Raw genomic sequence first — 17,339 nt, forward strand, 5'->3', positions numbered from 1 at the left:
TGAGAGCTTTTAGGAGCTTTTGAGTGCTTTAGATAGACAATATGACCAAATAATGCTCTTTAAAATGAATTTGAAGCTATTTATAAGCATTCTGGAAATTACTGTAGGAGCACTGTAGCAACGGTCAAGTTCACTATAGCAACGGTCAAATTCATTATAGCAATGATAATGTGCACTATAGCAACGGTCAAAATTCTGACTGTTAGAGGAGCACTATAGTGTTATTATAGTGGTACTGTAGCAATCACTACAACAAAATAACATTTTCTTTACGATTTTTTTTTACGTAACAAATTTCGTAGCAAAATGTTAATATTTTGCTACGAAACTATTAAAATGTAGATAATTAAAAGGAGCTAAAAATTTCCCACCAAATATAGTTTTTGGCTACGAAAATTTTATCTACGTTATAAGTTTCGTAGTAAAAAATTAATATTTTGTTACGTAATTATTAAATCGTAGGTAATTTAGATGAGCCAAATTTTTTTGCCACTAAATATAATTTTTCAATACGAAAGTTTTATCTACGATTTAAAATTACGTAGCAAAAAAATAAGATTTTGTTAAAAAATTAGTTAAAAGATAAGTTTAATATTTTCAAATAAAAAATAATAAAAATTAAAAAAATATAAAAAAATAAACGAGAAAAATTCCCTCTAAAATATACAATTAAAAAATTCAAATTAATTAAAAATAAACCTCTCAAACTCTCAAATTTTTTCATGGAATTATCGTGCAAATCGTGTATTTAAAAAAAGAAATAAAAGAAAAAATATTATAAAATTAATATTATAAATTAAAAAAATAAATAAATATTTTAAATAATTAATATTATCATATAATTAAAGTTATTATAATTAATAATATATTAATTATATTATATTATAATTTTTTTATATATGTATTATATATTATACATTATATATTATTATATATTATACTAAAGTGACGTGAATTGGGGATGGCCTTAGGGCTGCCTAGCGCATATATAATATAAGATATTATAAAGGGAAAGGATGGGAAGGAATTTTTGGAATGGAAGCGACGCACAGACGGACAATGAAAGAAATTAAAAGGGCAGAAAGAAATTGAAGAACGCATAAAGAAGAAAGAAATTGAAGAAGGCACAATAAAATTAATTAAAAGGCAAGTGGAGACAGCAGGAAGAATTGAAGACGCAAGCAAGCAGTAATTCGGTTTCTACTTTTCTTTCTTGTAATCATCTGCGTGTTCAGAGTTGATTTTTTTGTTTTTCCCTTATTGTTTGGATTCATTATTTTTATTTTAGTTATATAAGCACATCATATATTTAATAAAATGCTTATGGTTCATCCTTGTGTATACCATATGCTTGATAAAATGTCTATATTTAATTAGTTGTACAAGCACACCGTATATTTAATCTTTGCGTGTATCATCTATTTGTCAAAAGTCCTTAGAGAAAACTTGTGAGACAGTGAGTGATTTGAATGCATTTTTAAGTTATCAGTATGATTAGTTTTCTTTATTCAAATTATAATAAATATTTCATATTAAAATAAATTATACTAATTTGTTTGATCTTTCGTTTTCTTTTGTTTTTCAGGTTCTCGATATGCATAAGTAGCAGAGGAAGAAATACGTTTGGAGCTAAATTTTCTTTTGTGTTAATTTTTAATTATTTTCATTTTAGGATTTAATGTTGCTATCATTACATGTATTGGTATTATGTACTAGTCAAATTTAAAATAGTTGGAGATTGTGGTTAACATTAGTTTTATGTTATGGAATTAATTGAAAGTTTTTGAAGTTATATATTGTGCTTTAAATTTATATAGATTGTAACGGTTGATGAAGGTTTAGAGAAAAATATTATTTCCAAATTTTTTTTTTTTTTTGCTACGAAATTTAATTTAGTGATATCGTAGTGATATATTAATTATATATAGAATTAATTACCAAAATTGAACTTTTGATTATAAAAATATTGGTAGAGAAAATTAATTTGCTACAAAAATTGGTATGCGAAAACTAATTGCTACGAAAATTGACATGATTAGCTACGATTTGATGTAGTAAAAAGTAAATGTTTTCTCTACAATTTGACATTCGTACTAAAAGTTGTGTTATCTGCTACGAAAATTGCCATCATCAACTACGAAAATCAGTATAATTAGCTACGACATATGTCGTAGTAGAAAATCAATTCTTTTTCTACATTTTTTTAATCGTAGAGAAAAGTGTATTATTTCCTACGAAACATTAAATTGTAACTAAATACTATTAGCTACGAGGCTTTGGCTACGATTCACGCTACGAATAAAAATTTGTAGCTAATTAGTTTTTGCTACAAAAATTGAATTTTTAACTACGAAAAATTTCGTAGAGAAAACCAAAATATGTTGTAGTGAATAGTGAAAATTTAATTTTTTGATCTAAATTTTGCAAAATTATTTTTTATATATTTTAGAAATACTTTGAAAAATAATTTTAACGGAAAATAATATTTTTGAAAATACATATACTTATAAAAAAATGTTTAATAAATTAAATTAAAAAATATATTTTTAATAGAAAATAATATTTTTGGTAATACATATATATACTAAGAAAAATATTTTATAAATTAATCTAAAAATTATATAAAAAATATTTTTAATAGGAAATAATATTTTTGGTAATACACATGTTATAAAAAATATTTTATAAATTAATTAAACATAATTCGATATTATAATTAATATATTTAATAAAAATATTCTTTTTGTTAATCACTAAAAATACTATATTTTGTATATTAAAAATTCTCTTTTTGTTAATCATCAAAACTTAATTAATATAAACAAGTTGGCTCAACAATGCCATCCTTAAAAGACATTTTCATAATTTTCTTATAAAATCAAGATGTTCATCATCAACATATTATATTAATAATTTTTATTTGATATTATTTAATCTGGCAATTTTGACATTTATTTATATATGAAATTTATTTGACATTAATTACCTCCATGCAATCAATAGAAATTAATCGTAGAAGCCTACAAAACACAATAAACAAAGGGCAAAGACTGACGAGACATGAAAGCAAACAAATAGATAATTTTTCTCATTTACACAAGACGTGTAAAAGAGACTAAAATCATGTAGATAAAGATTAGTATGTATGATCGAGCCCAAAATATCTATATTATAAAAAAGGAACAATCCGACACATTAATTTTGATGATATATTTTTCATATACATAATCTATTAGAACTTAATTTATTTAAATGCTTCAAAATCATGGACACGCTTGCATGAAGAAGAGAGAAAAAACTTACAAAAACACTTGGGAAGATACGTTACTTAGAATAGAAAGAGTAGATTCAAATAAAGAAGACGATGACGATGATAACAACGACGAGGACGACCAGAGACTCTATGTTGGTCCACACAATATAGCGAAATCAAGTAATTCTACCACAAGCCATAAAGCCAGAAGACTAATAAACATATTAAACCATGAATTAACTGCCACATATATGGCATCAACACGTGCATGCATGCATGCATCTCTAGGGAATAATCCCAATGCCGCCACCTTTCCCGGCTGCCCCGCCAACCCCACCAGCGCCACCCAAGCCGCCAATCCCGCCGATGCCACCTAGCGGAATGACCCCCGCGACCCCGCCGACCCCGGCGGCGCCGCCAAGGCCGCCGAAGACGACGCCGCATTTCTTGTCCTTGACGGCCTTCCCGTTAGCCCCCATGGCCTTGGGCACATTCACCACGTTAACGTTGGCCTGCTCATGATTATTATTACTATTGGCAACGTCGTCGATGGTGTCTTTCTTCTCCGTGTCTGGCATATTCCTTGCAGTTGCATGGAGGACAAGTACAAGTGCCAGAACGAGAAACATTAGAACCCAACATTTCGCCATCTTTTCTCTCTCTAGAACCAAGTGGGATTCTGTAATATCCTTTTTCTTCTTCTTCTTCGCTGAAACGGTGGGAAGATTAGTGGGGTATTTATGGAGAAGGGAAGGGTGGGGGGGCAGTTGCTGGTAATAAATTAAAGGAGATGAAGTAAATGGGGGACGCTGAAACTTAGCCATCACCATCAGTACTGCGTGAGTGTGTCTCGAGAAGAGCAATTTTGCCCAAATCGAAAATGAATACTTATTATTAGAAACGATTTTCTGATCACTAATCTTAAACGTCACACAAATTATTAAGGTTTCATATCTAAATAACAACATTTACTAAGTGAATTAAACTGTGGACCAGAGTTAGGTGAAGGGGAAGAAGAGAGATTGGTTGAAGAAGATGGTAGAAGTAAGAAGTTAAATCTGTCACGCAATTCAAGAGGTTGACGCCATGCAAAGCCACCGCAGCTTGGCTCTCCCCGCGGTTGACTCGTGTGCGCCAGATGGTATTCACGACTTTGGTGCAAGGAAAATATCCAAATAATATCGTTTTAATTTTTTAAAATATTTTTTATCTTAAAAAACTAAACAATACTTTTGGGCCGTTTTCTTAATTTTATAAATATTTTCACACCACTTCGTAATATTAAATAATTTAAAAATATTTTTGAGTTATTTCTATAATTTTAAAAATATTTTTGGCTCGTTTTTGTTTTATGACCATATTAAAGATGAAAGCAATTCATTCTCTTTTATCTCAATGACTACGTTAGACTTAGAAAAAACTTGTGTTATGGAATTTATGTTAAAATATTTAAAATAAACCACCAACACCCAGTGAAAGCTCTTAAATGGTAAGAGCTTTCGTGCACAGAAATATCAAAACAATGTCATTTCAACATTTTTTCAAAATGCTAACAAACACTAAAAAAAATTTTCAATCCATTTTTATAATTTTAAAAATATTTTAGATCGTTTTTGTAATGAATTAATATGACAACCATCCAGGATTGACTCACCAAACGGGTCCAAACTAGACCTTCTCTCGCAGCGTCAGCCATGAGTCCATGACCCAATCCGAATGACTTCAAGTTCCCAGCCTCATTCACCGAACCCCATTATGAAGATTAATCACCATTTAATTTTGCAAATTAAGTATGCTTTCTGGGCCGTACCAATCCAATCCTGACCTCCGGCCCACGGCCCAATCTCGACCCCGACCTTGGCCCAACCCTAGCCCTATAACAGTCTGCAACAACATCATTACAATAGCACTCTGGACACTCCCATACTCTGCTCAAGATCTTATTCTCATTAATGGCGAATCTCATCTACATTAATAAGGATCTCGTCGGCACTACACCACCAGTAGGGAGTCTCGTTGGCACCGAACATCTAGTCCCATCACCCTTGATCAAACACACAATGTATGCATGCAGGAGGACCTCTCATTTCTCTATATAAATTAACTCTTTTTAGAGCAAAGATATGTTCTTTTTTTAGCATACTGATACTCTGTCATTTTATTCACTTACTTATTTGAGCATCGGAATCTTTGTAGGTGCCGGCCTTGACAAATCGATCATCAAAGTCCATTCTGTTAGGGATACATAGAGTATATATATAAAATTTCACTAAAATGATTCGCCCAATACAGTAATAACGCACCCGATACAAGAATATTAGTTTCAACCAATACAAAAAATGAAGTATAAATCACAGAGATTATAACAGTTGTAGTAGCAAATAATATTCCAACAACACCAGCTTAAGCACCGATATAATCAGCAACAGGTACTTCGAAACGTCAACGACAAACGAACAAAGTCAGATGTTATCAAAATAGTAAAAAGAAGATGACATAAAACTCAAGAAGAAGAAACAAACAGATGGAGGAAAACCTTGAGGCTTCGTATATAAGAAAAACCATCCACAACTCTATTTTTTCTAAGAAGCCAACTTATTAGGCACCCCACCTACTTAACAATTAATGAAGGAAACTTCCAAAGACTTAGCAAGTAAGCAAAGTCATAAGACTTAAAAGGAAGACTTTGGGAAGACTTAGCAAGGAAGGAAAGCTTTGGAAGTCTTCCACCTTTACAAGCACCCACTACACACACACTCACCTCCAACACATTTCTTACCATAACAAGCCTGTCTTTGACTGTTTCTTTGGCCAGGAAGAAACATTTTCTAATATAAATGTAATTGGAAGCTTCTGCCCACTACTCCTTTTATTATGAACCACTCCTTTGATGCATCTCAATTAGCTCACTACTTAATCATTGGATCCTCCCATAGACATTCAAACTGCCGTTAAATCCCAGAATTCAACACCCTCTTGAAACAATGAAAGAAGAACAAGGGAGAGAGAGAGAAAGAGGAACAAAAGAGCTGGTCCTTTGCTAAGGAGACTTAAAATTAATATTCAATTTAATTAAGCCATAGAGCGCAAGTAATTTCTCAAGTCAATTCCACCATATGGGGGAGGGCCGCCCCTTTGATACTTTTCTAATATTAATATATAACTGCAAGCTTCTGCCCTCTGCTCCTTTTACTATGAACCAGTCCTTTGATGCAGTCTCAAGATTACTAGTCAATCATTGAATCCTCCATAGCCATATAAACTGCCATTAAATACTAGAATTCGACACCCTCTTGACACAAGGAAAGAAGAGCTAGGGGGAGAGAGGGACAGAGAGAGAAGAAGCCAGTAAGTTCCTGATCAGCACCTAATTTTATCTTGATCTGTTTATTAGGTAAATTTATTGGATTTCATGTAACAGCTAAGTGCATCAACATGCACCAAGTAAGTATATAAAAATTCGTATATCGATTTGGTTTTAGAAAAACCGATCTTGTGATTGGTAATGCTTTCATGGGTCAACAGTTATTTGCTCATTTTTACTTCTAATTGCCACGAAGGATAGCTATTTCCATTCAACATAATAGATTTTGCTTTATTTATAGAAATATTCACCTTTTGTTTGCCCTTTCTTCGATCTCTATATATACACAAACAGATAGATTTATATATATTATCAAAAGTTAATAAGATTCCAAATGGAAGTCACTGGATCTATAGCGTTTGTTTGCTTGAAATGGAACGTATTTGATTCTAGTTTTCTGAGAAAATAACAATAAATTTATGTTCTTACGGGTAAAAATTTACAGATGATTGAGAATGTCATCAAGAAAATTTAGCATGCCATTTCCTTCACACGCATTACAAGTGATTACCCTCTTCTAAAGGAAGAACTCTCCTTACATATGATGGTTTGATTTCTAGATGTGTTCATATAAAGGGTTTAGAAAACACTGGCTCTTGAAAGAAATACAAGAAAAGATTGAAGAGGAAAAGGTGAAGAACAAATGACTGAGATTATGGAGATTACGAATCAGCAGGTAAGTATCAGTGACTTTCTCCGATATATTTTATTCATTGTTTATGTTGTGGGGATGTCTCATCTCAAGTGGTAGATTAAACTTTCTTGTTTCGGATTTGATTATGTTTTCTTTGTGATGCTCGAGATATGACTTAGTTAAAGATATGGATTCTTTGGGTTTTTTCAATAAATTCTTATTTATATAAAAAAATATTTGTACTAGATGAATATGTAAAAATTTGTGTAATCCTAGAAGCTTAAAACTTTAATCACAGGTAAAACTATAATATCTTAATATCATATTATTGAGAAATTTTTAATACTATGTAAATATACATTAACAATAAATAAAATATCCATATAAATAGAGTGCAAAAGCAATGGACAATGGTCTAGATGAAAAAGACAAAAGTAAAGGACAATGATCTAGATGAAAAAGATCCCTTAGATGGCTAAAGCTTTCTGTTCTTCTTGTCAAAGATGATTCTCATGTCAAAGATTTATATTACTCCCAAATCCTTCGTAACGAAGAATTTGTTTAAATTTATATTGAAATGATCGTTTTAGAGACATGCCTAACAATTAGCATATCACTTATATAAAGTAAAAGGCTTGTAAAATCATTATTAGAAAACTTTTTCTAATTAAAGACAGGATTTTATGTGAGCACTATACATTCAAAAATATTTGCACTTCTGAATTAAACCAAAAATTTCAACTAATTTGGTAAGTTTATTTGGTTCAGTTTTGGTTATTATCTTTTCAAATTTTAGTTTTTGTTTTTTCAAGATGGCTTAAATATTACTTAATTAATTTAAACATATTAAACCCTAAATAATTGATTAGAAGAGAAATGCTAGGACAGAATGACCCATCTTAAAGTGATAACAAGCGAGATGAATTTTAGTTAATTTTTATGAAATAGTATATAATTAAGATACTAATACTAGTAATTATTTAATGTTTGTAGGAGTATCAATCTGCCCCACTGTGGATCTCGGATGAAGGCAAAGTTGATATTAATAGTACTGTGAGTATATATTATTCATACTTTGATGGTTAACTCTAATATTTTATGATTTAAATTCAAACGTGTTTTTTAAATTAAAATTTACATATTTATTTATTTTAATTATTCATGAATTTCTTTTGGCAATGAAGCCATTTATATGTATCCTTGCATTGCTGCCATATCCAAAAGAATTTCAGAAGGTTTAGAATTCATAAAATAAAGAGTTTTTAAAAGTAACACAAACAAAACTTAATTTTGAGATCTCATGAATCTAATGTTGCGCCCGATTCAGAAAAAGGCTTGTCAAATACTATGGTTGGTTTGGGGAATGTTGGGGGCAAATAATGTCAATACTGTGTTGGTCAATGCAAGCTTATGTTCTTTTTGTATTATGTAAATACACATAGATTAACAAAAATAAAATATCCCTATAAATAGAGTACAATAGTAAATTAAGAATGGTCTAAATGAAAAGGAACTTTTAGGCTATCTCCTATAAATTTTCTTATTTCTCATACTATTATATTATAAATAATTCACTTCATATTTTAATTTTATTTCGAAAACTATTCATACTCCAACAACATTCTCTATTTTTCTCTATATTTCAATCTTTATTTTAATAAATTTTAATTCTATTTATTTTACTTTACCTATAATTTTTACACATACACAAAATTAATAATCAAATACATAAATTAATAACTAAATATACAAAATAAATACATGCATAAATAAAATTACTAATTAAATACATAGATATATAAAATCAATAATTAAATATATAAATCAATAACCAAATACATAATATTAATCATTTAATACAAAAATAAATAAAAAAATTATCCAAAATCTCACAAACCCACTTTCTGGAATTCTCAATCTCTCCTCACCCCTCTAGAAATCTCAATCTCTTCTTTATCTGCATTGTTTTCTTCCTCGCCATTTGACTTCAGCCTTTCATTCCTTTGAGCATCCATTTTATCCAAGTACTTTTTGCTTGATTTTCTTCTCATCGAAGAAGACGTTATCACCGTTCTACTTGCAATAGCCGGTGATGCTCGTCACCCCTGTAGCTAGATCTTGTGTTCGTAACTCTCTAGCCGGTTTCACCTTCACCTACATCAGTTCTTTCTTTTCCTGCATTGATGGCAGTTGGGAGGTAGGGGAGAGATGACGAGAAGATTTCAATCGCTAATAGTGGCGAGGCTTTTTGAGGTTTTCAAAAATTTGGTGAGGAGACATGTTTGTAGCGAGCTCTATTGGAGTTTAATTTCTAAAAATGGCTCACTATAGATAGTTTTGGTGAGCTAGATTTACTGTTATTGAAGATAATCTTAGATAGTTAAATATTCTGTTGTTTTTGTTAAAAATGATTCTCATGTCAAAAATTTGTTTTTATTTTTTTATTAATCCCAAATCCTTGAATTTGGTCAAATTTATATTGAAATTATCGTTTTAAAGTCATGTATGACAATTAGCATATCACCTACATAAAATAAAAAGCTTATAAAATTATTATTAGAAAGCTTTTCTTAAAGACATAAGTTGATCGCTTAACACCCAATAAGTATACTAGTTTGTATCATATAATATAGTGAATATGAGTCCAAGTATCAATCTCTCATGAACTAATCTATTTAACTACTAAAATTATGGAATTTCCTATTTTAAATTAAACATATCGAATATTAATAATTTGATTAAACTAATTAATTGAAATAATAAAATAAAATTTATTTAGACTACTTAAACAAAAGAAATACGAATGAATCTAGTTATGCATGCAATGCAAATTATGAATTTTATGTGAATAAATTGGTAAATTGAGTATGACATGACAAAATTTTCTAATTCATTCGCTACCTTATCTTTATGTTACAATGAGTCTATTCTCATTTAATAACTTTTTATATCTCTATAAAAATTTAATTAAATGAAAACGCATTATGATTTATAAAATTCCTAAGTTATACAACTTGTGAATTACCTTATTGCTAAAAGTCGTATAAAGAAATTTAATTCTTTCTTTAGTTGATTTTCTTTTATGATATGTGGTACTTATAATACAATCTCTAACCTATCTCATCTCGATCTCAAAATTAAGTATCAAATTCTTATAGACAAGAAATTAAGTATCAAATTATATAAATAATAGTTAATCATTCACAATAATTAAATCTAATACCATACAACTCAATATAATTCAAATTATTTAATCATAAAAAATACACCATTATAGTTTCAGCCATAACATGGCTTTAGTTTAAATAAATTAGCTCGTAATGGAATTAATTAAAATATAAATTAACAGGTAGAGTATAAATAAATTAATTAAATATGGAAGAAGAAGAAGTAGTTCCCTACCCAGATCTGGAACCAGATCTGATCGCTGGACATGATCAAATCTAAATCAACGGATTGCCCGGTTGCTATAGCCTAGCCTCGTGGGCTGACAGCTACCTCAGCCACGTCTGCTGCACTGTGTCCGCCAACTAGGGCCAACCTTGCACTACCTGCCTTGCTTTCGTTCGTCTTCTGTCGCCTTGCTCCTGGCCCACTGCCTTGCACGTTTCAGCACAGCTGCACCGAACGTCCGCTTGTTGGGGCCCTGCTAACTTGCTGTAACGAATAGCCTTGCAACTTCCGTCCACTATTCTCTTCTCCCGTACTCGATCTCTTGTTCCTCTTTTGTTTCCGCCGCTTCCTCTCCCCTTAGGTCTCCCAATTTCAATATGAGTTGTGCCACCTCTTGCTTATCCAATTTTATATTATAATCCCTTTTAATCTCCTCAACTGTCGCTGCCAATTCCCACTTCAATTTAAATCCTTTTTTTCTCAATCTCAATCTTTCTCTCTTAGTTTTTTATTCCTTTAATCTCCATCTTCACCCAATTTGATATTATTTGATTTCTTCCTTATCTGTATCGTCTGCTTCAATGTCCTCCTTTGCTTTGCTGTTTTCTTGCTTGCCCAAAATTTCTTCTCCATTTTATTAATCTTCTCTTCAAATTAATCTTAAAATGTATTATAATTTTAATTTATAATATCTTCATTTTAAACCTCAATTCTTTAAATTTAATTTATTTGCTTTTTCTTACAAAAGATATTCAAATTATATAAAATTCATAAAAACTCACACTTTAAATAGTAAAAAATAGCATAAAACTAAGCTCAAAATTAGATACAAATATGTATAAAAATAAGTCCTATCATAGGTCTTATGGGTGAGCAGTATTTAGAAATATTTGCACTTTCAAATCAAATAAAAAATTTCAACTAATTTGTTTAGGTTTATTTGGTTCAGTTTTAATTATTATCTTTTCAAATTTCAACTAATTTGTTTAGGTTTATTTGGTTCAGTTTATAATTCATAAAGTAAAGAGTTCTTTAGGGTAATGCAGCCAAAACTTTACTTTATTAGGACATTGTGGATCAAGTGTTGCTCCGGATTATCCAAAAGCTTAACAAATACAAATATTGGTCTATGATTTGGAGATGGCAAATACATATCAATACTGTGTCTGTGGATGACCATAAACCAATACTGGTCAGTATTGGTACTAATCACCAGGACACAATCAAGACAGACGTAATCGAGTTGCATAAACTCAAGTACTTGAGAGATTTTGTTATACGTACAGATACCAATGTGGAAAAACTTTTGAGGGCCAACTTAGAGCTTTTCTTATCTGAATGCATCTACAGCAACGATCGAAGTGACCCTTATGATGTGTTGATAGAAACATGGATTCTTGATGGTTGCTTCATCATCGAGTTGTTTATGAAAAACGACGAGCGAGAAGACAGTCTTCTTTTTGAGTCAGAACGGATTTTGTATGCCTTAAATCGAGACCTGATTCTACCCAACAACCAGATGCCCAGCGTGTACTTCATAATCTTGATCAAAGCATGTAGCCTTTCAAAGAAATCGGATCAAGATAATGACGAGAAGCTCAAGCACTTCTACAGGTTGGCCCGGAAGTTTCTAGAGGGTATTGTTCCAAACCAGAAACTATACCAGTCGCTTGACGACATTGATCATCAGTTTGAGGATCTTCGAAGCATAGTATATGACGGTTTGAAGTGGCCATTGCCCCACCAAGCTAATGATAATGTTAAAGTTAGGGATGATAAATGGAACTTGGTGCAATCCGCAACTGAGCTTCAAGAGTTTGGAGTTGAGTTCAAAATGATCGAGACAGACAATTTTGTCGACATAAAGTTTACGAATAAGGTATTGAAAATCCCACGCATACGCATTCGATATGGCACACCATATTGTATCAAGGTATTACTCGAGTACGAGCAGAGTCATCGCCAGAGCAGATACCTTAACAACTACCTATGGTTCATGAACAGTCTGGTGAAATCCCCCAATGATGTTCAGCTACTTCGCCAGAAAGGGATCATTGACAACCTATCGGAGCTACCTGATGATGCCGCAATTCATAAGTTTTTGAAAGATTTATACGCGTCTCTAATGATCTCTCCCGCTAACTTCAACTATATCCAAGTTTGCAGGGATCTAAATTTGCATTGCAGTCATCGGCGAAACGTTTGGATGGCAAAATTGAAGAGGGATTACTTCAACAGCCCATGGACAGTCATCTCCGTCATGGGTGCTTCCCTGTTACTTATTTTCACTGTTGCGCAAACTATATTTTCTGCTGCCTCTTACTACAAACAAGGCTAGCTAAAGCTAATAATTAAGTCATGTGCATGTACCTTTAACCTACTACTGTTTCTTATACAATAAACCTTGTGTGAGTGTGTGTGTTGTGTCGAAGATTAATTTGAATTTTCTTTATGCATGCGCATGCATATATGTCTTGGTTTATGTGCGTGCAACTTCAATGTTAGTTTATTAATTATGGCTCATCTAGTGGTTATTCTAGTTCATGTAATTAATGTAGTTTATTAATGAATTCATATACTTCGATTTCAAGAGTCATGTTTATACCTATAAATACCCCACTGTATTAGAGAGAGAGAGAGAGAGAGAGAGAGAGAGAGCGCTGTGAAATAGCCGCTGCAAGAGTAGAGCGCTACCAAACCAACTCATTTTTAAAATAGGGCCCTGCTCGACCCGTGAACCCACCTAGAGCAAGCCAAGCCAGACCCCAGCTTGCAAGTCTTAATGGGCCAAGCCCAACAAAAATCTATCAGACCAACTCATTTTTAAAATAATTTAAAAATAAAAATTTAGAATGTGTAAAAGTTAGAAAATTAAAATTTTTAATAGTTTCTAATTTCACTTTTAAAATACTATTGAATTTTATAAATATTTAAAAATTATAAAAATTAATTTTATGTTGCGAATTCGAACTCCAACAATTATATATGAGACACATATTTATATGAATTGTGTTTAAAAGAAGAAAAATTAACTTTGTTAATAAAATTTGAAATCACATAGGTGGTAAGACTATGTCCGAGATGCTTTATTAGGTCTTTTAATTTGAGTGCATCACTAAGTTATAAAAAGCTAATGTTAAGTATAAATACAATTTATCTTCTTTTATTATATGACAATTTTTATTCTTTTGTTCTTTAACTATTTTGTTACGCTAGTAAATAATAAGCTGTTGTTTTCTTTTATATTTGTTGAATTAAATTGCATTCCTTTTACTTTTATTCTTTAATTATTTGTTTAGTTAGGAATTGTTTGGTACCATAAGATATTGTTCTTTTAACTTTTTGTTACACAAATAATCCCCACCACTTGCATATATATATATATATATATGTCCATGTATAATAGTAAGGATTTGTTTTTTTTTTTTTTTTAAGTAGTAAAGTGTAATGTCCTCTCAATCGATCGGATCAACCATCTCACAAATATATTCTTTTATAAGGCGTAAACCCTTAATTCTTTAAATGAAAATTAGGAAAAAATTTAAAGTTTAAAGTTTAAAATTTATAGGTATTAAAATTAATTTAAATCTATAATTTATTTTAAAAAATTAAAATCTAAAATTTAATCTTTGAGATCATTTCTTCAATCACTTTTAAGTAAAATGTCCAATAATTACAATCATTAGAACTTATGCCCGATCCTAACTCTTAAAGCCAATCCCGCAAACTTTTCATGAGAAATGGTAAGAAAATTTTCGTAAATTCTTAGAATGTATTAGAAAATTTATAATAATTGATGTTTGCTAAGGAGATTTAAAATTAATTAAAATTTAATTCGAAGCAATATAAGCCATAAAAAAGTCTAAACGATAAACGTGGAGAAAAATATTATATTTATAAATAAATTTAAGAATTTTTTTATAAATTAATGTGATAAAAATAAATTTGTAGTCATTTTTATAAATTGGTAATAATTTTTAAAAATTAATAGAACTATTTTAAATTTATATATGTCACATTAAATAATGAAAATTATTTATTAAATTTATTTATAGATATAGGGATTAAAGGGACAACCATCATTCAAAATGAATTTAATAAATAAATTAATTAATTAATTGATATGGCAGCCATCCATTATTGACTCACCAAACCAGACCTCCTCTCTCAGCACATCAGCCATGACCCAAAATTAGAAAACTAATTTAATATATCAACAAAATAAGAAAATAAAAAACTCACTGACCCCTTCAGTGTAATGCCAAACTAGTGAAGAGGGCACAAAGGAACAAAAGAGCTGGTCTTTCACTGAAGGACTTAAAAATGCGTTTGATAGAGGTGAAGAATATGATAGAAATTCAATTTCATGAAATTTTAATTCTCAATTTAATTTTTAGAAATTTCAATTCCTTAATTTTAAGAAAAATATTCACTTTTTGAACTAAGATGAAATTCAAATTTCATAAAATTGAAAAACAGTTTGATAGAATTTCTAAGAATTTAGATAAAAAAAGAATTCCACTCTCATTTTTTATTCTTATCAAATGCACCTTAAATTAATATTAAATGTAGGCCGTAGAAAAGGAGCAAGTAATTTCCTAAGTTAATGCAAGTCAATCCTACCACATGAGAAGGCCCATTCAGGGCGTCTTAACAATATTTGTGATCCTAACAAACACTTAGTGATTTTTTAATAATATAAATAAATATTAAAAATTAAGTAAAATTTTTTTTAGATGTAAAATTATTAATTAAAATTTTGTATTCAAATTTAAAAATAAATTTTTTTAATTGATAATATAAATAAAAAATATAAATATATAAAAATTGAATAAGTAAAAGAAAAATAAAAAGTTTATAGATAGATCCTATAAATTTAAAATTTATCGGTTTATTTTTATTTTTTTAATGCCCAAATCAATGCATAATCTTTAGACAAAATTTTTGACGTTAAAATAATCATTTTATCAAATTGTCCACCTAAACTAATATAATTTTTTTTTATTACGTTACTACTTTACATCTCATTATTCATTACTTAACATTAAAAAATGATCCGTAAACTTAAAAAGTTGTAAACCTCTTCATCTAAATGATATTTCATTATACATTACTTAATATTAAAAAATAATCTATTAGAAACGATTACCTAATATCATTTTCTTGGGGCCCTAGGCCTATGCCTTCAGCTGGGCCTGGGGCTCTTTTGATACTTTTTCTAATATTAATGTAAAATTGCAAGTTTCTGGGGTGGGGGGCAGTTGCTGGTACTATTAGAAACGATTTTTTGATCATTAATGTTAAGTGTCACATAAATTATTAATATTTCATATCTAAATAACAGTTACTAAGTGAAGTAAACTGTAGTGGAGCGGAGTTAGGTGAAGGGGGAGAAGAGAGATCGGTCAAAGAAGAAGGCAGAAGAAAGAAGGTAGGATCATGCTACTTGCTAATATTGATGTAATTGCAAGCTTCTGCCCACTGCTCCTTTTATTATGAACCGCTCCTCTGAAGCAGTCTCAAGCTTACGAGCTAGCTAGTCAATCTTTGAATCCAAGTCAATGCAACACCACGGGCCCGGCCTGAGATTTTAGGTCCTAAGCGAATTTTTTTATGGATTCACTATGATTATATTTAAAAATAAAATTAATATAAATAAAAAAATTTATTATATAAAATTTATAATATTTTATTTTAAATTTACTTTTTTAGTATTTTTAGATAAAAAAATTAACAATTAATTTGTTCCAACATATATTTTTCAATAGACACCATCGTCAATCTATTAGTATAGATTCACTAATAACAAAGGGATCACAAATATTGAAATATATATACAAATTAATTGATAATTTAAAGATTAATAAAAAAATCAAAAGATATACTTGATAAGTCACACAACAAGATGATGAGGACAAAAATGAAATTGTTAAAGAGAAGGCATAGTTGTATCGGTTGGATTAAGGATCTATGTCTGTGCAGATTGATGGCAGATGCCAGTAACAATGGATTAATAAAAAATTAAGAAGGAGAGGAATTGAGAAAGACGATGGAATCACGATTACTGCCAGACGGATGAAAATAGTTGTAATACAATCATACAAAGAGGAGATTGAGATTAATTAAAAATACATGGAATAGTTGTGAGGGAATGGGCATCACTGCTAGGCGTGAGAATGAGATTGATTATTAATAAAGGAATATGGGAGATTGGGATTAATTAAAAATTATAGTGATGTTCATAATATTAATTATTCATAAAAAAAAAAGATAAGAGATTGAGATTAATTAAAAATTTATAATAGTTTGAAATAGGTATGCACCTAACTTTTCTTTAATTTTTTAAATTTATTATTTTAAATTAATTTTATTTTTTAATTAATTTAAAATTTAAAAATTAAAATAGGCATGACCTCTAAGTGGCTTCAAATGGGCATGGCCCTAGGCGGCTAGACAGACAATGCCCAGGGCCGGCCCCATTCCACCATATGGGGGAGGGCCCCTTTGATACTTTTCTAATATATTAATATATAACTGCAAGCTTCCGCCCTCTGCTCCTTTTATTATAATGAACCACTCCGTTATGCAGTCTCAAGATTCCTAGTGAATCATTGAATCCTCCATATATAGCCATACAAATTGCCATTAAATACTATAATTGGACACCCTCTCGACACAAGGAAAGAAGAGCAAGT

At 30.2% G+C, this 17,339-nt stretch overlaps 1 protein-coding gene across 3 annotated transcripts; it reads left to right on the forward strand.

Annotated features, from left to right (window-relative positions):
* Positions 1-6,229: 6,229 nt before the first annotated feature.
* On the forward strand, positions 6,230-13,158 carry LOC127810993 (uncharacterized). 3 transcript variants are annotated; one of them, XM_052350649.1, is made up of 4 exons: positions 6,230-6,601; positions 7,194-7,293; positions 8,245-8,304; positions 11,711-13,158. In XM_052350649.1, exons 2-4 carry the CDS (start codon positions 7,261-7,263, stop codon positions 12,980-12,982), a joined length of 1,365 nt encoding a protein of 454 aa, XP_052206609.1. In that variant the 5' UTR covers positions 6,230-6,601; positions 7,194-7,260; the 3' UTR covers positions 12,983-13,158. The 3 variants fall into 3 exon arrangements, with proteins under 3 accessions (XP_052206609.1, XP_052206607.1, XP_052206606.1); XM_052350647.1 differs by having other exon boundaries at positions 6,231-6,601; positions 7,063-7,293; XM_052350646.1 differs by having other exon boundaries at positions 6,232-6,601; positions 7,178-7,293.
* The last annotated feature ends 4,181 nt before the right edge of the window (positions 13,159-17,339 follow it).

The sequence above is a fragment of the Diospyros lotus genome, chromosome 10 (assembly GCF_014633365.1).
Source record: "Diospyros lotus cultivar Yz01 chromosome 10, ASM1463336v1, whole genome shotgun sequence".
Classification (NCBI taxonomy): Eukaryota; Viridiplantae; Streptophyta; class Magnoliopsida; order Ericales; family Ebenaceae; genus Diospyros; species Diospyros lotus.

Excerpts from the sequence above, each read along its gene's own strand:
- LOC127810993 (XM_052350649.1), top strand. The coding sequence starts at position 7,261 with ATGACTGAGATTATGGAGATTACGAATCAGCAG. Across the intron at positions 7,294-8,244 it reads TGGAGATTACGAATCAGCAG|GAGTATCAATCTGCCCCACT; the intron begins GTAAGTATCAGT and ends TAATGTTTGTAG. Across the intron at positions 8,305-11,710 it reads AAGTTGATATTAATAGTACT|GACATTGTGGATCAAGTGTT; the intron begins GTGAGTATATAT and ends TTACTTTATTAG.